The 22026-nt window shown below is 32.4% G+C and overlaps 1 protein-coding gene across 1 annotated transcript in view; it reads right to left on the bottom strand.

Moving 5' to 3' along the window:
- Positions 1–22026, bottom strand: part of LOC106679903 (ubiquitin carboxyl-terminal hydrolase 48) — a 165802-nt gene that overhangs the window by 86176 nt on the left and 57600 nt on the right. Inside the window, exon 16 of the mRNA XM_014419294.2 lies at positions 10146–10273. Within this exon, the coding sequence (XP_014274780.1) occupies positions 10146–10273 (128 nt within the window). The remainder of the gene's footprint in view (positions 1–10145; positions 10274–22026) is intronic.

Raw genomic sequence — 22026 nt, forward strand, 5'->3', positions numbered from 1 at the left:
TTTTTTATTATATTTTCCTTTTAATCTATGTGCTATTCTTATTCTCGTAAAATGTATCTATTTGTTTGTTTTTGGTAAACTGATCTACTGCTGTGACTATGAATGATGGTCTGATCTCACATTGCCGTCAAATATTGAAGTTGTTTAGCGGGTCACTGAAGAGGATCTAGGAGGGTATTTCCGGAGAGCGAATTTGTTCATCGTGTGAATTGAATAATCGAGCAGAAATGAGAAAGAAAAATAGGAATGAATGAAACATTTGTATTGGTTGTACAGACCGAAATGGATTGTAAAAGGAAACTTTAGGGGTGAAAAAAATTGTTTATTATATCCTATTATTGTATATCTTTTTTTTTCTGATTATACCATGTATGTGTAATGTATCTATGTCCGATTACGGATTGATAATTATGCTGTGTGAGATAGCAACCTAATGTATTTAGGCAGCATAGATAAATAAATAAAATATTTCTCTCTCTATATATATTACAAATAGTCCATTTGTTGCTTCATCACAAAACATGTCCGTTACAGCCCCGGCTGAGAAATGGTCACTTGAAGGACATTGTCCCTTACAGAACTGCATTAATTCCTTAACCCTGGTTTACAACAGCATAGGTATTGTTCGCGCTTAGAATCCAATAATATACAGCATGAGAAACAATTACACAAGCCTTGGCTAGACTATTTCTTGGAATAAGAGTATAGTTTGAGACCTGACAAATCGAATAGTATGGGACCCATACATTTCTATCAACCTCCGCCTGAAGGATTCCTATCATTTCCCAACCTGAAATTCCAAATACTCATAGCATTATGCTAAAAATACTAAATTAAAATTTCAAGTCAAGATCTAGAGAGAAGGTTGAAATAACGACGTTAAGATAGAAAATAAAGATGTTGAAAAACTCTCTATTAAAATATTTTGAAACTTTTAAAGAAAGCTTAGAATGCTCTCAACTTGAACAGCCCTCAAAAAGTTCTACTAAGTGGAGCGAAACGTCAGCAAATTAATAGTTAAGTATTTCTGTTTCTTTTGACCGCACCCCTGACTATCTTCCTCATAATATGAAATAATAATAATATTCTTGCTTTATTCTGGGATTGATCCCTTTAGAATTATATTACAGGCGTCAAAATCAGGTTTTAGAGCCTTAGAGTAAAATACAAAATAAAAATTAACAACTATAATTAACAGAATATATAAAATACAGTAAATTATTTTTATATATAATCTCTATTAGAGTAGTTTGTAAATAGTATGCTTTTTTAGTCCTCTGTATCTTTTCTTACAACGTATATATTGCACTACTCTGTTGTTAAATATCTTGAGAAATGAAAATATTGTGACAGAATCATACGATATAGTTACCAAAGAAATCCATATTAGCACGGCCTACTTCGCTGCTTCTATAGAAGTTGGTATACTTAAGCTAGTATTTTGTTTTATTTTCTTATGAACACCAAGATTTTTCGATTTTCTTTTCCTTCTCAACTCCTAGGATTGTCCCATAAAAGGTGTCCCGTGCATTTATCTCATGGTAGACAATTTTTTTATACAATCTGTTGTAATTAAAAATCTAAATGATTACTTTCAATGCAATCAGAAATTGAAATTGTTAAATGTAGCTCTTTCATCAGGAGCTGAAGAATGCAGATTTCGTAAAAGATCTAAGATCTTCTTGCATCGGAGGTTACCAGATGAGTAAAATGCTCTAATGAGAAAAAAAATATGTCAAGGTATGAGTGTACTGGTGAGAGAAATGCTCAGTCTTACCGTTGCGAGAAGACCAGAGCGAAACTGATTAGAGTATAGATGGGGAGGTAAATAAGGGAGTGACATAAACAACGATTAACAACGAAATTAGAAAGTAGGCATAATTATAAACAAAACAGATGAAATATTGGAATATATTAAGGTTTATTTCCCAACATGAGCAAACTGCTCAATGGTGCACCTCTCCCGGCTTAATTAATTGCTTTTTAATCTTGTAGTAACTAGAACAAACCACTCCATATGTCTCCAGACTATAATATAATAATATATGTAAATAAATAAATAAAATAGAAAAAAAAATATTTCGTCAGTTTAGAAAAAATACATATAAAATTAACCAATTTCAATAGGGACAGAGTTGGGCTCACAGAACAGGATCGGAGAACTCGAGGTAAAGGAGCTGAGAAGATGAAGGAAGATAAGGAAGGTAAATAAATGGATATACTTGTCAGAGGTAGACACAAGAGATAATAAATAAGAGGAGGTAATGAGATAATAAGATAGCCCTACAGTTCCAGTAGCTGTATTGCAGCTACAAGATAGTCATCTTCCTCTTCTTCAGATTTATAACTCAAAATTAACACCTTCACAGCTCACAGCTCACCTTCACAGTCCAAGGCTTGGCATTTATAAACCCAACCTTCTCTTCATTCATATAATACAGACGCTACAAACCCAGAGAGGGAGTGTACAGTAGCCTAAAATCTAAACAATCTTTCCTTTTACAGTTTATCGCCCTTTCAGAGCATTCGTCTATATTAGGGGTATTCACGATCTTTAGTTTAACATGTTAAAGCGTGATAAATGGAAAAACTCATGTTAAATTAAAAAAAATGCCTTCTTTTGCCGTGGAAAAACGAAATAACATGTAACATGGCTGACAGTCTGTTACTTGGTCTGTTAAATGGGGAATGACGTCACACAAAGACCAGTTGAGCTCGCCACCATTTTTGTTTGTTAAATTATGTTGCTGAATTGTGTTCACCAGTTTTGAAATGATAGCTCTATAGTTTTCTAAATTGTAAATGGCTAGTTTTTAAATACAAATAGCTCCACTCATCATTAAGGTAGAAACATGGGAGGAGTGACATTTTGTAGCTATTTAAATTGACTTATATCTGACATGTAACATGCTATATATGCTTGTTAGAAGATTTTTCAAAGAAATTACTGAAAATAAGTGATTTTATTCTCAAACAATACATAAGGTTTGAAGATAGGAGGATAATGGGTTCATTCATACAATAAATACTAAAAAACTGGGTTATAGACATAATAACAACTTTTATTAGATATCATTTTTCTTAGAACATAATAATTTTATTCAAAGATGCACAATAAAATATTGAAAATTAGTTACAACCTAAACTCAAAAACTTTCAATAAAGTTGTCAATCAGCTCATCTTAATTCTCTTCCTCACAAGTAAAAAGATCAACAAGGCATTCAGTAGCCAAACTTTTACACAATTTCCACTTTTCACTCACTTTAGGCCCCCCTATTAGGGGTATTCAAGATGTGTTAAATGTAAAATGTTTTACCATGTTAAATGAAATAAGTATAGGATTGTGAGCAGCCCAATTTCAATTCATGTTAAAGGTTAACTGCATAAGAGCTCCTAGCGGATTTTCTGAGAACCTTGCTTTATAACCTTTCCTTCCAAAATTTCATGTTACTGTTTACTTCTAAGTTTTGGTTAAAGTAATTTATTATAACATGCCTAAAGTGAGTGAAAAGTGGAAGTTGTGAGAAAGTTTCTCCACTGATTGCCTTGTTGATCTTCTTACTTGTGAGGGAGAGAATCAAGATGAGATATCAAGATAATTGACAACTGTCATTACATTATTATTATTGTCATTCATTGTTTTATTAGTTTTAAAAACATCCAAAACAATAATAACACAATCAAAGCACGAAATACGAGCAAGTAACCTTGCACAACAAACAAAACGGTGACGAGCTCAGCTGATCTGTTGCGTAACGTCATTCTCCATTTAACAAACCTAGTAACAGACTCTCAACCAGTTATATCAACGAATGTTATATCGTTTTAACATGCTAAAAGATGATAGCTTTATCATGTTAAACTAAAGATCATAAATACCACTAGTATTTAATATGGGTTATAAAATAAGTCAATAGCGTTTTTTACTTGAGACTTCAATAAAAACTTCAGATTCTTGTGAATATTTTAAATCAATTATATATGACCCATTTTGATCAATTACATGTTGCCATCTTTCTGGTAAATTTTTAATGTCGTCCTCCCAGATCTTCTCAGGTTTCCACGCAATGAACTAAGTGCAATTTGCAGTCCTCGGGGGAATTAAAGTGTTTCCCGTCAAGAGAGTTTTGAATGGCCCGAACTAAGTGAAAATCTGTAGGGGCAAGGTCTGGTGAATAGGGTGGGTGGGAGATCACATCCCAGCTAAACTCCAATAACTTCTGCCGGGTCTGCAAAGACACGTGAGGACGGGTGTTATCGGGATGGAAAACCTTTGCGATTAAGAGACATAAATGATTTGAGATATGTTAAGCGTTTCTGAGATATCCCGTGTCGTAGAGTGAGGGTTGTCTGTGACCAATCCTTGAATTTGGTCATCAACAGTTGACGACCCGAGCGCTTTGCGTCTTCCAAGTCAAAATTTCCGGTTAAGAACAGAGCAATCCACTTAGGGACAGTGCTTTCTCCTAAAGCATCGTCGCCAAGTTGCAAGTTTTGTTAACCATCTGTAAAGCGGATTTTCCTCTTCGAAAATAAAAAAATCATTAAATGACGAAAATGAATATTTTTCTCTTCCATTTTCAGCAAGCAAAATATCACTTAAAGATAAGGAATCTCGGTTGAAACTGATGCATAAAAGCACCTTAACTAATCCTGTTTTAGATTTATAACATCACAGAGAGGATTAAATTGAATTATTGAAAACACCACAAACTTATTTTACAACCCAATAACAATACTTTAGAACTACAATAACATAAAAATGAAAGACTGGTAATACACAGTCAGAGGTGAAGCTTGAAGAAATTCCATAACTTTTCCCTGACAATTTTCGAATCTATATATTTTTAAACTCATAATGCAATCTTATTTTAATAATGATTATTTTGTTCACTACTATTTAGTAGATAAACAGACTGAGATATGGGAACAATAAAAACTTATTATTATTTAATTATTTATCACCCTACTCTCCAAGAGTACGCAGCAATGGTTACAACTCATTGCTACAATCAATACAATTAACATATGCTAACATAACTATGCTATAGTTTGCTCTTCAACAAAATATCTCTTGCTCTTCTGCAGAGGCCTTTTTGATGTAGCTTCTTCTCTCCAATAACAATAAAAAACAATAACACAATAAAATATGCAAAACAATAGGTTTTTAATGAAATGTTTCGACAGAACCGTGGTTCCTGCTATTCCTCGAACAGACTCCACAAATCAAACAACCCCGAACATACCGAGCCCAATTTAAACGGATGCAAATCCCCGAATTATAGGCGATCATAGCGCCCTCTTTTTTCAACAGCTATTAATTTCTTGCGTCCCTCTTTTTTTCCGGCCCTTCTTCACCTTTTTTTTACCAACTTTCCGATGGCTATGTGTTATTTTTTGAAGTGGGCTGTCGTAATTAAATGCCCTACTGTTTGTTTTAGGATGATTTATGCACTCCGGTCCCACTCGAGCCGTTGGGGGCCAGGTGAAGCCAAAGGGAATGCTCATTATATAGACGATTCATCTCCGAGTTGTTCGATATAACTTGCCCATCAAGGATCCCTTTTTGTGGATTCCTCATAAGCAATTAAAATAAACGCAGGTGAAAGCAGTAATAATTCAAGGTACGCTTGAGTTCTTAGTGCTTGTTGGAGGTGAGCCAACACATTTTTTTTTTTTAACCCTTCATCAAATCATCATTATCATTATACATATACAATACATGAAATGTATCATATATACTTTACTGAGCCTTCTCCCTTTGATTGCCTTGTGGCATTATAATGTGTTATATCAGTCCAGCTAAGGTGGTATAGTCTAGCTATAGCCTAAGACTACGCTATGGGATTAATAGAACATGAAGAAACCGTCCCGCTGATTATTGCAACATATGAGCGAACACAACTCAATAGTTAAGTTAATACTAGGAACTTAAGAGCTTCACCACATTTTGGTAAGCTTATTTTTAATTATATTATTTCCACTGCTTAGAAAAACCATTTTGAAGAGGTCGGGAAACCTGTCACATCTTCTTGGCTTAGAAACACACAAATGTATCTTACTCAATTTATTGTCTTAAACGAACTTTATATAAAACGTAAAAAAACTTCCAATTTCACAAGATTACTTTTGTTATAAAACGTGATTTTCAGCATTAAATAATTATAAAGGGCGTCTCAAAATTAACGTAATATTCTTTTCCACCATTACTGCATCCTGTTAAAAACCTGACAGTTTAGGGTGAGTATAAATTGGAGTTGTGTGTTAATTATTATTAAACAATATTTTTAAACTAATGAAGTCCGGCGGCCACAGTTGGAATATTTTGTACAAAATATGGCTAGAATAGTGATTTTATTCCGTCAAATATAATTTTAAAATTCTGATAGATCCAACTTCATACAGGCTATTATGCCCAGGTCAAAATAACTAAAATTGTTCGGATATAAACATTTATCTGGTGAGGCTAATTATTAACATAAACTTATAATAAAAATAAAACATTTAATTTATAATCTTAAACACTTTGTTGAAACTGGTTAATTTTGTTGAAATAAATAATTTAATTTCTATCCATTTTAGTCTCAACACATTTTATTTTTCTTGCAATTCCGACGTTTCGGCCTATCCGTCTATCCTCAGGGACAATCTTAATACAATTTTGGAACTAAATGATTTTAAAACTCAACTTCATGCAGGCTATTCCGGTCAGGTCAAAATAACAATTTCTAGTTAGTCAATATTCACATTAAAACCAAAATTAAAATTCATTTATCACAGTCACTGTTTGTTAAAAACAATATTTGTGATAAAGTTTTACCAAATAGTGACTTTGATAAATAAATTTTGATCTTGGTTTAATGTGAATATTGACTAATTAGAAATTGTTATTTTGACCTGGGCAGAATACCCTGCATGAAGTTGAGTTTTTAAATCATTTAGTTCCAAAATTGTATTAAGATTGTCCGGGATGATGGCCGGATTAGCCGAAACGTCGGACTTTTAAGAAAAATAAAATCTGTTGAGACTAAAATGGATAGAAATTAAATTATTTATTTCAACAAAATTAACCAGTTTCAACAAAATGTTTAAGATTATAAATTAAATGTTTTCTTTTTTTATAAGTTTATGTTAATAGTTAGTCTCACCAGATAAATGTTTATATCCGAACAATTCTTTTTTTCTTTAGAGCTTCCTTCAAAAGACATCGTTCATTTGCAGTGGCTTCAATAATATGTTTAAATTATATTTTACATCTGAAGAATATAATAATACCAAATCTGCATAGAACAATAATTTATATTAATTCCAGCTACGCCCTAAAGCTGCTGAACGGTAGCCCGGTCCTCCTCCACGATAAATACAAAGTAGAATAGAAGTTGATAAAGTGAAGGAGAAGAAAGAGAAGATGGGATCCTGAAGATTATAGGAACCAGCCGAGCTGTTATCTCACCTCAGAGCTGATAATAATTGTTGATAATTTGAAATGTTAATTCTAAATGAGAGAGAAGAGCAAGGGGCTAATAAATTACAGGAGGGTTTGTCGCTGCTTTGGTCGCTGCTTCCGATCGCAGCTAGTCGCGCCCTCGGGCTATTATAATCTTTATCTCGCATCTTCTGTACTCACCTAACCGCCTCGTATTATTTACATCACAACGACCTCATCAATAGCGTTCCTTTCCTTTGTCTAATTATAAAAATAAAAAGTATGAAGGCAGGGGATCAAAGGAACCTACAAACAGTGATGCATTTTAATGAAATTTTGGACAAAAATCAAAATCCATCCTATTTTTTAAATATTTATTTATTGCTATTTACAACTGTACAATATAATACATTTAGTAAATCTGATCTAAGTTAAATTGGGGTGTTACAGGCGTGTATTAAGGTTTATGAAAAGCAATGGAATTAGAAAAAAAAATCTTTCTGACACAGACAACATTAAACAATGAAACAGATGTTTATTACTAATTCTAGAACATACTTTAATTACTAAAAAATAAAATACAAATTAATAAATACCCCAGCATTTACTTATTTCCACATCATACTACCATTCGGTGACTAACCAACATGTCATGCGAATAAATTGGGAGGGCCAACTAATTTTGGAATAATGGTACCATTTTTAACTGAGTGAGAGTTAAAGAAGAGCAAAACGGAGAGGACACGACAAAGAGAGAGAAGGAAAGAGTGAGAGAGATAGCGATATAGTGAGGGGGGAGAAGAGCAAATGAATTTAGCGGCAAGACAAGAAACCTAATCAACAGGGCTCTAGAACTTAGTCCAAGCCTAATTCTATCTCTACCTTAAGCTCCATCTGGATCTATACCTGTATCTAGTATCCAGACCTGTATCTAGTATCTACATCTGATGTCGCTAAAGCAATATGCGTAAAAATATAGTATTTTTTACAAAGTGTATGCTTTAGAGATGCTCGAAACAATAGCTAGCAATATTTTATTCTACTATCTTATTGTCGGGCTGGATTAGAAAAAAAATTATATTACATCTTTTTAAAATAGTACCGAAGACTGCGGTTACTTTTTGAAAACTTAGATTGGGACAGTTTATACAAAGACCACACTAAAGAAAGAAACCTCTGTCTACGATAATATCTTTGGAAAACGCCTGTTTCAAAATAAAATAAAAACAGTTTTTCTTGTAAGGTGTGTCTCTATTCAAATAAAGATGAAATATGACAAAAGGTAAATTATCCAGTAAAATTTGTTTGACAAAAATTGTAAGACTAAAGTTACTAAGTATAAAAAATATGTATAATCACAAGTCGAAATCAATAAGTCTGCCATGTATAGGTAGGGGGAATAAAAAATGGTAGCTGTATCAAAACGTTAAAAATTTTTTTTTTTTTTTGGGAGATCTATATCTTAAAATACCTGCAACACTGGAAAACCTAAGAGAACCATCATTTAAAGTAGAGTAAATTTGCTAAAACATGAGCCCTAATAGAGTTATATACATTCAGAAGTTTTCTGATATAGCTTTTTAAAAAATAATATTTCATAAAAAACTATACTGAAAGATCAGTATTAAGTGAATTTATATTGAGAAATCTATATCTCAAAAATCATTTGACGTAGAGATGTTTATTAGCGCTCAAATTAAAGCTAGTTTAATGGTCTATAAAGTAGTTTATAATCTTAATCTTTGCAGGAGTAGTTTTATATTTGCTAAAATAAATTGAATTATAGTTGTTCGTACAAATTTTCATGTGTGAAATTTATATTCATATGCGAATGTCATAAAAAGTACTACCCCTATAAAGATACGTATCATAAACTAATTTATAATAAGTTAAATTTCCTTCATTTTGAGTGCGGGCAGACACAGGTACATATTATGGTTCCAGAGAGATATTTTTTGAAAATCATACATTTTGTCCGAACAACCAGAAATTAATATTTTGTGAATTTATTTTCTGAAATATCGTCGAATGGTTCCCGAGATATATTTCCTATAAATCAATTTATCTTAATAAATATTATGATAACTACTACTCATACGAAGATAAACGTCATAAGCTACTTTATAGTACATTAAACTAGCTTTAATATGAGTTTTAATAGATATTTTTACGTCTGATTGTTTTTGAGATATAAATATTTGAAAATAAACTAACTAACTACTAATAAACATGATTATGTTGCTTTTTCGAAAAATATTGAACGTAAATAGCTCTATTAGGGCTCATATTTTAGAAAATTTACTCTACTTTAAATAATGTTCTCTTAGGTTTTCTTGTGATGTTGGTAATTTTAAAGATAAAGAGCTTCGAATGAAAAATTAATTTTATTTTACGTTTTGAAATAGCTACCATTTTTTATTACCCCTACCTTGGCAGACTCATCAGTTTAGGCTAGTAATTACACATAGTTTTCGTTAAAGTAATCAAAAAAATGGGATGAGATAACTGCATTTTTTTCTTCCCGGCTCTTATACTAATATACGGCTGGCTTTATTTATAATTTGAATTTTCCTCAGCCAAATAGGTGTTGCAAATATAAATTTTACATATCTACTTCAAGTGAATAGATGTAAATTTTTTGATAATAATTTTCCAAAAATGGATACATTAACTTGTGATAGAAAACTCCTTATATAATAAAAAAAAATTATAAATTACCTCTGAACTGTCAGACACTTCGTCCTTCTTGTTAGAAATGGGCCTAATGTAGATCCTCGCCTTCTCATACTGCAGAAGGGCTTCTTGTTCGGATGCCAGACGGGCGGAGACACACTCCTTACACAGGGCTAGAGGAACATGATATATAATCAATTGATATCTATATAAAATATATCTAATACACCTATCAATATACACACACATCCATATACACAAGATGGATGAGCCAGATATGCCATAGATATAAAAAAAACATCTGATTGATGGTTCGTCAGATATCTTAAGCCCTGAAGGACTCGTTACAGTGACCAGCCATGCGAACCACATTTGTCCGGCTAACAACCGCCAACAGCTTTCTGTCCGGTACGGTTGCCGTCTGGGTGTCTCCGGGGAATTGATTAACCTTACTACACATCAACATTCCCTGAAAGATCTTACTTTTGTATAATGCTTTTATATATCAACCGAGGGTGGGTAAATGGAATAAGTCAGAAAATGTAACTGCTAAAATTAAAATAAATATAACCAGAAGTGAATAATCAGTTACAAAGCCAAGAGATATTTCAGGAGATTCTAACGTATTCTAGATTCTAGCTTCTCACAAGATTCCTTTTTTTTTTTCATTTTTTTAAATGGGTCCATAATGAATTTCCAAAACGTAATAATAATGAAAAATTGCGTATGTATTAGAAAAAAATTGTTAAGTTGCAGGCAGCATGGTAAAACAATCTATAACGGTATCCAATAATGTTATTAAACATCTTAAAATTTATTAACGTTTTAATTTATCAAATGATTTGATTAGTTGAAGCTTTTAATAATCATTCGGAACATAGATTATTTTTTTTTTTTATTTATTTATTTATTGACATTTACAACTGTATATTAGATACAACAAGCAAATTTAAAGTAAGATCATAATGATATGATACACCATGTAAAGAAACTACCCATTGGTAGAACTCTAAAAAAATTTTACAAGGTCATGAGGCCATCTTCTTTTCAGGCGCCTCGGAGGATTGCCAGGAATGGAAGAGAAGGTTAGAAACTAGTGGGTTTAGGTGGTTAGGGAGTTTATTATGGAAAGAATGATATCGGGTTCGGGCTAGATCGGTCACATAAGGAACATTAAGGTCTTTATGGATGGTTTTATTTGTAACAAAGTAAGGAGCATTGAGGATTTTGAATTGTAAGAATTGGATACGAGAGGAATTCGAAGGTTTAGTGGAGCCCCAAAGCTCAACTCTGTATATCCAGATGGGCCTTATTATTGTTATGTAGATCAGTCTTTTGTAATGGACTGGAAGTTTAGACCGATTGTCTAGTAAGTTCTGTAATAGTCGGAATCTGCGTGGTTTCTTTCTTTTCAGTCTTTTGTGAGGATTCCAGGTTAGTCGTTTGTCAAGATGTGGTCCAAGATAACGAATTTGTTCTTCAGGGTTAAGAGTATTAAATATTAAAGTATAATGTCGGGCAGTCGGCAGGTTTACGACGAAGAGAAAAGGTGATTTGTTGAGATTTTTTTTTTTTACCTACTCCTTACCTTGTCACAAATCAAGTTACCCATGAGGACCTCAATGTGCTTAACATATATATAAATATGTTAAGATATAAATATTGCTATAAATTTTCTCTTAGCAAACATAAAAACTGCTCCTACGAAGATAAACGTCATAAGCGACTTTATAGCCCATTAAACTAGCTTTAATTTGAGTGCTTATAGACATCTGTACGTCGAATGGTATTTGAGATATAGATTTATGAAAATAAATTCACTAACGATTTTTTATGAAATGTTACTTTTTAAAAATCTATATCTCGGGAAATATTGAACGTAAATAGCTCTATTAGGGCTCATATTTTAGAAAATTTACTCTACTTTAAATGATGTTCTCTTAGATTTTCTAGTGTTGTTGGTAGTTTTAAAGATACAGTTGGAATGAAAAATTGATTTTTTTTAACGGTTTGAAACAGCCACCATTTTTTATTTCACCTACCTATACTTGGCAGACTCATTAATTTTGACTAGTAATTATACATAGTTTTTAGTAAATAACTTTCTTTTTTCTTTTCTTGGGCTCTTGTACTATCGACGATAAACCACTCAAACCCGCTTGTTTCTAGCCTAGCTTCTCCTTCATTGCCTAATAATCCTCCTAGGCGCCTGAATAGAAAATTGTGTCGAGATCTTTTCCTCTAGAAATATTATTGGAGTTCTATTAATGGGTAGATTCTCCACATGTTTGTTCATGTTATTTTATCATTTAAAGTAAACTTACTTGTATATATTTTTATACAGTTGTAAATTACAATAAATAAATTATTTAAAAAATCTTTATAATAAAAAAATAAAAATAATCTCTTTGTTATTTACTTTTGTAAAGATTTAATTCCTTTTTTTTTTATGTTATTTACTATAACTATAAACTGAGTAGATATTAAGACTAAAAGTACTACTAAACAAGCGATAGGTAGAGATAGTAGAGTATAAAGAACTGTTTGAGTTGAGGTCATCCCAACCGCACACCGCAACCGCCTTAAACAAACTCCTGTTCAGCTTCTGTACGAATTATTCTCCCAATAACTCTAGATATAATATTATACCTACTATAGTTGGTCCTTTATATAATTGTACCTCCAGCACTATTTCTATCTTGGGCAAGCCTCCATTGAAACAGTCGAATAACATAAGTAATGATTAATGCTGTAAGCCTAAATTCAATTTTTTTTTCTATATCTCGTGTAAGGTAAGTAAGCTACTGGTAATACGGTCAGTAAATATAGTATGGTCATAAAGTATGATATTACATATATATGTTCGGTAAATATGAACCTGTATTATTTATACTATAAACAAATAGTATATACTCTTCATGTGTTATTAGTCAGCATACTATCTCAAGAATGTCTAGCAAAATAGTTTCAACAAATTTACTGACTGTTCCAGATTTTTTTTTCAGATCAATCAAAATTTGCTTGAACTGATAATTCTTTTTACTTCATCCGAAATACATCAAATTCTAATGATTATAAATTATTCACTAATATCGTTTTTAACTTATTAATTTATCAAATGTTGAAACAGATAAACTGAAAATTCAATTAAAAAAGTGGTGGGTACTTTTAGTATGTTTATCTCCTACGTAAGCTTAACAAATGCTTGTCGAACATCGAAGTCAAATGCTTGTCCACCATTCATGCCCTAAACAATCCGTTTGACACAACTATTGGGTTCATGAAAACACTATTTCACAAAAAAATGTGGACTGGTTCCTAATTCCATATATGGGTTAATTATAAATCTTATTTAAATTATTTACATGCTGTAAATGTATAGAAACTGTTAATAAAAGTATCAACGACGCTAAGCCCGAAATCGGGCGCCAAATTATGATTAACCATTTATTCCCAGAGATGTTTACACAGCTACAACGTTTATAATTTATTAAGTACATTATTTCAAGATTTAAAAAAAAATAATATTTTATAATGTAAAATAATAATAAAAATATATTTTATGTTTGAATACTTACTAACCCTAATGGGCAACAATTTTCAAATTTACCTAACCTAAACTTTTTAGATTAATTATTGAACAAATAAATGTGTTAGGCTAATCAAAATACCTGAAAACCATAATATATAATTGTAAATTAGTAACTTACAAAAAAAAATATCAAAAATCTTCTATACAACCTTTTTAAAGCATAAACCCATGTTTCGGTTCTCTACTGGCTAGCCTGTTTGAGTAAATAGAAAGCATCGAACAAGTTTTATTTCTGTAGGCATCAAGATTCATACATTTTTTTATTAAAAAGTACTTGAACATTTTCTCTTCTATTAATGCATTACAACTTTACTTACAGTGATGTACTACTTTTAAACCACTTCCCATATTATTATTATTACTTAGACTCTATATCACTGACCACTATCCGTTACAGTGACCGCTACCATTACTAACTACTGCACACTGGCAGTAACTAAAAACAGCGGACGCCTGAGAGCCCTGAGCCACGGCAGGGTAATTAGAGGACCCGAGGCGGTTTTGCGGGCCCCAAAGAAAGTGGCCCCCCTAATCACTTTACCAATAAAGCATGAGTGCCCCCCTACCTAATGGCCGCCCGCGCTCCTTATCTCCCGCCCCCGCCAAATTGGACGCTGAGGATTAGGATTAGAGCTGGTGGTCTCTCCTTCACTGCTCCCCCGATCGCAATTATAATTTCACATGTTTTCACGGCCTTGTTGATTAATTCACCAACATACACGCCCTCTCCTTGGTATTAGTTGACCTCACACGGCTCTTCTGTGACCGTTTCATCAAAATTTATAATGTAGGACCGAAACGGGAGGGTTATGATTAAACAGAATGAATCTGCGAGGAACTAATTGGAGATTATCTAGAACAACATTGGTAGAAGACCACACACATATCTTACCAAGAAGGTAGTGCGTGCTTCGGTGAATATGGGAGGATAACATCCCATCATATCTGCAGTGGTAATTTTTGACAATAGTGCAATTAGAATGTTTTTGATATTTTTTTTTAATAAAAATAAAAATTGTCTCTTATTTTGACTTTTAAAAAAAAATCTATTAATTTTTATTCCATCTTTGAAGCATTCCTATATAATATTGCTTTTCGGTATTACTTCAGCTTAAAATTTCAAAAAAGTCATTATTGATGCCTTTTATTTTAGTTTTTTGAAAAGGTACAATGCAAGCTTTCTTTAAAACGATGGATAATCGGTACTGAAATCCTCTATTACCATTTCTTATTTATTTTTCTTGAGAGATGTTAATATGTCCCTTTCAAATGACTTGAATATTACAATGTTCATCAATAAAAACGCTTTGTAAATGTCATATTTGGTTATTTTTAGTAAACACTTATTCTTTTGTATTTATCTCCTCCAAAAATAGTTCAAAACTTATGTTTTAACTATTTTTGAAAGAAATTTAACGCCTTACATGAAGGATTGCTATTTTATTTTATTATATTTATATATATTATTATATTTTTATTTTATTTTACGTCTTGAACAATTCCAATTGAATATTTTCTGTTGAAACTATTCGTATTAAAAGACTAATTGTCCGGATGTAAAAATGGTTTGTATGTCTAAGGAAGACGGTACCAGCAGAATAACTATGAATAAATAAAAAACAATAATTAATAAATTTAAAAATAGGCGAAATGGTTAAATGTTTTGAAATTCCTCCTGACACTATTTTTAGCGCCCTTATTAGTTCCTAAACAAATGTTTAAAAAATTTAAATGAATATATATTTTAATAATTAATATGAATGAATATTTGAAGTGATGAGAGAGTATCTTTAGTGTTTTATTTATTCATCAATGGCGCTACTTACATCCCACAATTATATTTTGCCCTGTGATTTACAATAATACTACCAATTACAAGAAAAAGTTTAAACTATAAAATAAACAGAAAAGTATAAGTAAAAACAAACGAGGGATCAATAATGTAGAATAGTTCAGACTGTCACAAGAGAGACATAATTTTGTTTTTTGTTTCAAGTAAATGCTGTCATACATAGAAGGGCATAGAATATATAGCAAAAATACATCTATTCCATATCTCTAGCTAAATTATAGTAGCTTCTACAGGAATTACAAAGAATGCAGTTTTTTTTATCCCATTTTTGACAGCAAAAATGAGACGATATATATATCGGTGAATTTCACATTTTTCCGACTTTATACTAATAGAATAACTGTGTCAGATTTTAAGAATAATTGAGATGGTAAAGTTCAAAAGTGCGCTGAATTGACATAGAATGACGCGTGTACTTTTTGTTTGGTTTGTTTTAGAGAACAATCGACGTAACGCCAATTCCAGATACTGGAAAATAGAAGGTATCATAAATGAAGATCAGATATAGTATTTCAAACTTCAATAGTCTAAAAATGATTAACGAAATAGAAATAGCGCATCATGTAAAATACTTAAACATGTAATTTGAAATTTTCTGCTCTTAAAGACTAAATAGGTTAACAGTCGGTGTGAGTTGCCTCCTGTAGGCATAAGAAACATCGAGCTTTCTATAAAAAAAAAAAAATAATAGGTGTATATATAAACATCTAAATAATTCTGATCAAGATACGATGTGCTAACCCATGCCATGTTAAAACATTATCCAAAAGTCCCCGCCTTGCCTTAGGACACCACAATCTCGGACAGCCTCGACAACCCAGACTATCGCCCGAACCTCCTCCCTTTAGCTCTAAGACGAAGAGCCTCTGTTGTGGCCGACCTTCTAGATCACTAAGACGCTAAGAACCGGACTTCTGTGGTAGACCGCCCCTACCTTCGTTATCGTCTCCAGTCAGCGGCTTAGAGTTCCTCATCCCCTGTTCCTACTTCAATACTTCCTCTCCGTCATTTAACATCAAAGGTCTTTCACTTATAGTTTCCTTTATCAACAATTATCCGTCTGCTCTTCCAAGCTCAACATGAACCGTCGAGTTCAAGAAGAAAGTGATCAGGCCACTGTTACAAAACCTCATGACTACAAGAAAAGCACTCACATTCAGCTAATTGCAAAGCTAAAATGTTTTAAACAGTCACGTATAGTTAGAAGGAAAAAAGGGTTTTATAATTAAGATAAACCGATAACAGCAATATCTCTTTAATTCTTAAGTAGAGTAACTTCACTATGTATGTTTATATTTTAAAACTTCCTAAACTCTTAACTTGGACGCCAAAAATGATTATTTTAACTTAATATTTACAGTATTACATATTCCATGCAATTTTGACATTGTAATATTAAGGATATGAAACCCTTTCTTCTCATCGACCAAATAGAACCATTTATCGAAATTTTTCATCCTTGGAAAGTGTGCAATTTATAACATTAATTGAAGCCTCATGTGGTAAAACACGTAACTTGTAACTTACTGTAGCTTGATATTAACATTATTCTCATAAGAAAACACAATTCATAAACATTCTTTCAACAATTTATGCAATTAGCCTTAAAAAGCAGATGTTAAAAATTGTAGGTACTATGTTTTACGACAAAACGCCTGAATTTACGAAACATTAACTAAAAAGATTTTTGCTTCCTCGCTTCTAGTATATGAAAAAAATAAAAATAATATTCAGAATCGGAAATTTTCACTCGGATTGAACATTTTAGACATCTAGAAACATATTTTGTCGAGTACGTCTGTAGAAAAATCCTTATTCGATTGCAAAAACTACGATTGAACTGAATCTGATAATATTTTTAAAGAATGTGCTAGTTGTTAGCACAATTTATAACAAAATATGAATAAAATAATTAATACAAGTGATAACAACTCATACTAGCTAATTAGGAATGCTATACTCTACTTGGCTAGTTGTTTTAGGACTGTTGAAATGAGATGTGTTATATCTTGTTAATGAAATTTATAGAATTGAAAACAAGCTCTCAGAGAACTCCCAAGGCCCTATACCGTAGGGCCTTCACACACCCTGTGAAATCGCCATTCCTTCTTGAGACCTCATCTTTCTTTTCTTTTTGGTTCCAGTGGCTGCCTCCGGCTCTCGGTATCAACGGTACGTGACCGCTTCATTCCCACATGTATATAAATGCTATAAAAATATCTCACCAACTATACATGCATAAGTACCATACATAGATACAAGAAATTTCCAACTTTAAAAAGCTGGGTGATAATATATTTTAAGCCATTTTGCGCTGCTATAATAAGCTCGACAGAAATTTTTAAAAGAGGCCTAGGAATACTTTTTTTTTTAAAGCGAAATTTCTTTATGGACGGTAAAGCAAACTGCCATGGAACAAACGAAGTTTGTAATTCTTGTCCTTCAAAAAAATGAATCCTACAAAATTGAAATTTTAAATAGTGGTCCCCCATATGTTATAGCATAATACAGATGTGGAATGAGGATGAAAAAATCGTATCCCAAGTAGAAAAATAATTTTTAATACTCTAAAAAAATTATTTTTCGAATAACTCTAAAACAATTCATTTTCTGGAACATTCTAGCAACTAATTATCTAAAGTAAAAAACTAAATATCTCTTTACTAAACTAACTAATTAATTAATTATTAATTAAGTATTATCAAACATTTGTATTTTGATCCTCTTTAATAATAGTCCAATGTTTAAACAATTCTGTAAATAACACAGAATTACCGCTATGGAGCAATATATATATGTTCTATGTTCAAATACTTGGGTTAAGAATACTGTTTGTTTGTTTATTGTTGCTTAAAGGCGTAAAACACTCTGGTCGTCGACGCCTATGGCATGCTAAAAATTAAGTAAAAATTGATAATAAATAACATAATAAATTTAAAAAAAAATTAAATTGGAAGAGGAGTTATAATTTAGAAAGAAGGCGATGTGCTTTTAAAAATTTAAACAAATTTGGAGTCAGTCTCATTCTGTTTATTGTTGGCAAATAGTGAGTACATTCTTCAAAAATATGTTTAATCGTGAGAATGGACTGACAATATTTGCACGTTGGAGGTGGCAGTTTTCTGATCAGGTGAGAGTGCGTGAGGAGAGTATGAACAATTTTCAAGCGGGTTAGAGCAACTTCCTCCCTGCGGCTGTTGTTGTAGGATTTAGACCGTGGTTTTACTGATATTTGATTTCTTTTAATTTACTCGGAGAGCTTTCATCCCACTTGGCCTGCCATTTTTCTAATATTTGTAATTTAAGGGGTGTACTGAGTTCTGATGGGGTAAGAACGGTGGTGCCTCGGCCAGGCAGCGTGAGTGCCTCTCTGGCACCTTTGTCTGCGAGCTCGTTACCAACAATGCCAATGTAGCTTGGAGCCCATATCAAAATTATGGATTAACCTTGTTGTGATAGTTTTAGAAGAAGAGATTGTATTCTTATGATAAGTGGATGTTCGGGGTACACGTTTCTTACCTTAACTTAGCATGCAAGCATGCATAGTGGGGTTAAAAATATTTAACCTGTTTAATTGCTTAATAAATTAATTTTCGATTACATAAAAGTTTTTTTTTATTTAATGATATTTACATAAAAATATACCTAGTAAATGTGGTTTAATCTTAATGGAGTGATACAGGCATATAGAAAAACTACCCATTGGTAGCACTCCCAATATTTCTACAATATAAGGTCTCGAGGCCATCTTCATTTCGCTTAGAAGTAATAAATTAAAATACTAAAACCAACCGTAACCCGAATAATGGAATTTGGTAGACAAAAATTATATCTATATAATTAATATGGGCTGTATTTAATACAAGCCACTCACTGACTTATTGACTAGTGTATCACAAAAACGACACTGTCTATAAAGCTGAAATTGTCAATAGTGGTTCCACTTATGCTGTAGATGTGCAATAAGACAAAATAAGTTTAAAAAATCTTAAACCTAATAAATACAACTTTTCAATTTGTTTTCTAAAAACCAAAAATCTTCTAAGAGCTTATAGCTACTAACTCCGAGGAAAGGGAAGAGGCAAAGAGAAAGGGAGAGAGGGAGAGGATGATTAGAACATTCCGTGGGTTCTAACTAGTCAACAAATATAAAAGAGCATACAATCAATAAGAAATGTTAATTAAAAGATAAATAAAATTGGAATTTATCAACAAAAGGGGCTAGAGTTTTTAAAATACCAACAAACAACTAACTTGTCGACGTTTCGCCAATTCAGGCGCAAATCTGTTAAAAGCAAGTGAGCACTTATCTCTGCAAAACGAACTTTTTTTTACCTTATTTTTATAAATGTTAGGTTTTTTTTTTACTGAACACACCTTTTGGTATCCCGAAATAGTCGTAGAATCACTATTTCAGATAAACTAGTTCTACTGTATATACCAAAATTATTACCCTCATAACAACTAACTATCTACTTAATCATGCTAAATTGAATTTAATAAGAAATAAATTTTGAAACTATTGTAATTAATTTAATAGTTTTAACATTTTCACCAATTAAGTCCAAACCATAGTCCCCAAGCATAACCAAGGATCAAATATACCAAACATGTTAATGACAGTGACTATTTTTGAGCAGGTCCACATTCAAATACCGAAATATTTTGAACCATTATCTAACATTCATATGAAATTGTCCTATTTCATCAGCTAAAATATTCCGACATAATCCAGCTCATGTGAGAGAGATGGTTCATTTAATAATTATTTAAGAGTTTACCTGGGGAGAGATCATTAAGGAGCGGACAGGAAGGTGAAAGAAAGGACGAAAGAGTGAGAGAGAGAGATAATGAAGGAGACAGAGAGGAGAGGACGGGGAGTAAGAGGGTGAGGTAAAAACCAATTAGCGTGGGGTTGTCCCCCCCTTTTTTCACAAGCCATTTCATCATTGGCCTCCTCCTCCTGGGCCAAGACAAACCACTACCGGGATTAATCACACTTCTTCCGCGTGCCCTTCCGGATATCCTCCCTAATCAGGTTCTGTCCAGTAGAAACACGAGAAATATTATCGAGATAGAATATGGCGATTTGCTAAGACCTCATTATCAGTGAAAGCATCGGACCATGCGGTGCTAACAAAATCCCTATATGATAACCAAATTCTTCACCAGTCTTCAGGTTCAACAAACTATAATCCTTTATTGGAAGATTATTGATTGACCGTGTGTAAAGATGAAAGGAATATGGTCCGGGTGCGGTAAAAAAAAACTCAAATAGTAGAATTATACTATTTTATTGAGCCAACGTTTCGCCCCACGTTGCAGGGCTTTGTCAGGGCTAAAAAAGATACAAACACAAGTTATAACTTGTTATATTATAACTTATATTACATATTATATTATTATATAAGTTATATTATAACTTGTGTTTGTATCTTTTTTAGCCCTGACGAAGCCCTGCAACGTGGGGTGAAACGTTGGCTCAATAAAATAGTATAATTCTACAATTTGAGTTGTTTTTTTTACCGCACCCGGACCATATTCCTTTCATATAATCCTTTATTAGAGATGGGCAGGTGAGTCGAGAAAAGAATCAAAGAGTCGACTCCTCTGAAAGAATCTTACTCTCAAATGATTCACATGACAGGATCAAGATTCACTAGGAGTCGGTCGATTCACAATTCAGAAGTCCAAGAATTTGGTACAACCGTAAGATACAGAATTTTTGGCTGTTTTTGTTAATTAAATAAAAAAAAAAAAAAAAAAAGAAAAAAGGTTAAAAAATTTAAAAAAAAAAAAAAAAAAAAAAATAAAAAAAAAAAAAAAAAAAAAAAGATAACATCTGGCCTAGCTGGCTCAACCCATCAAGATGGATGGATACTTGAACGGTTACAATCAAACCAACGCAGTTCTAAAAGAAGTCGAAGGATATGGTATCCCGACTCCACTTCACTATCAAAGACTACGTGAAGCAGCTAAGATGCACAGAGCATACACACCAAGAACTAATGGACATTGTTGTGGAGAGCTATAACTCAGGAGGGATGATGTATAGCACCAATATTCATCTATCAAAGGGCCGTCTCATTAAAGCTGCTTCCACAGTTCTGCGGTCCTGTCCTCGACTTGCCACCGTTGGCTATGAATAACCGCTAATGTACGTCCTCACTGCTTCCAGCTGAGGTGTGTTGTGTCGTCATGGGGGTGTTGTGCCACCAAATTGAAAGCTCATTGCTTTAAGTTATCATTACTATTTAGCTACTTAAGCCGATCATTAATTAAATTCTCCAGTTCAGAACTAACTTTATGCAATGAGTTAAAATATTGACTTAACCAGTAAATGTTTAATCAAAGGCCATATTACCACAACCCAAAAAACTATAGGGTGTTTTTTTAAGCCCGATAGAACTTGAAATTGTAAAAAATAACACAAAAAATTAAATTGTAATCAAAATTTTTTTTTTATTCGAAAGATCAATACG

The sequence above is a fragment of the Halyomorpha halys genome, unplaced genomic scaffold (assembly GCF_000696795.3).
Source record: "Halyomorpha halys isolate HHAL.00 unplaced genomic scaffold, Hhal_1.1 Scaffold230.1, whole genome shotgun sequence".
Classification (NCBI taxonomy): domain Eukaryota; kingdom Metazoa; phylum Arthropoda; class Insecta; order Hemiptera; family Pentatomidae; genus Halyomorpha; species Halyomorpha halys.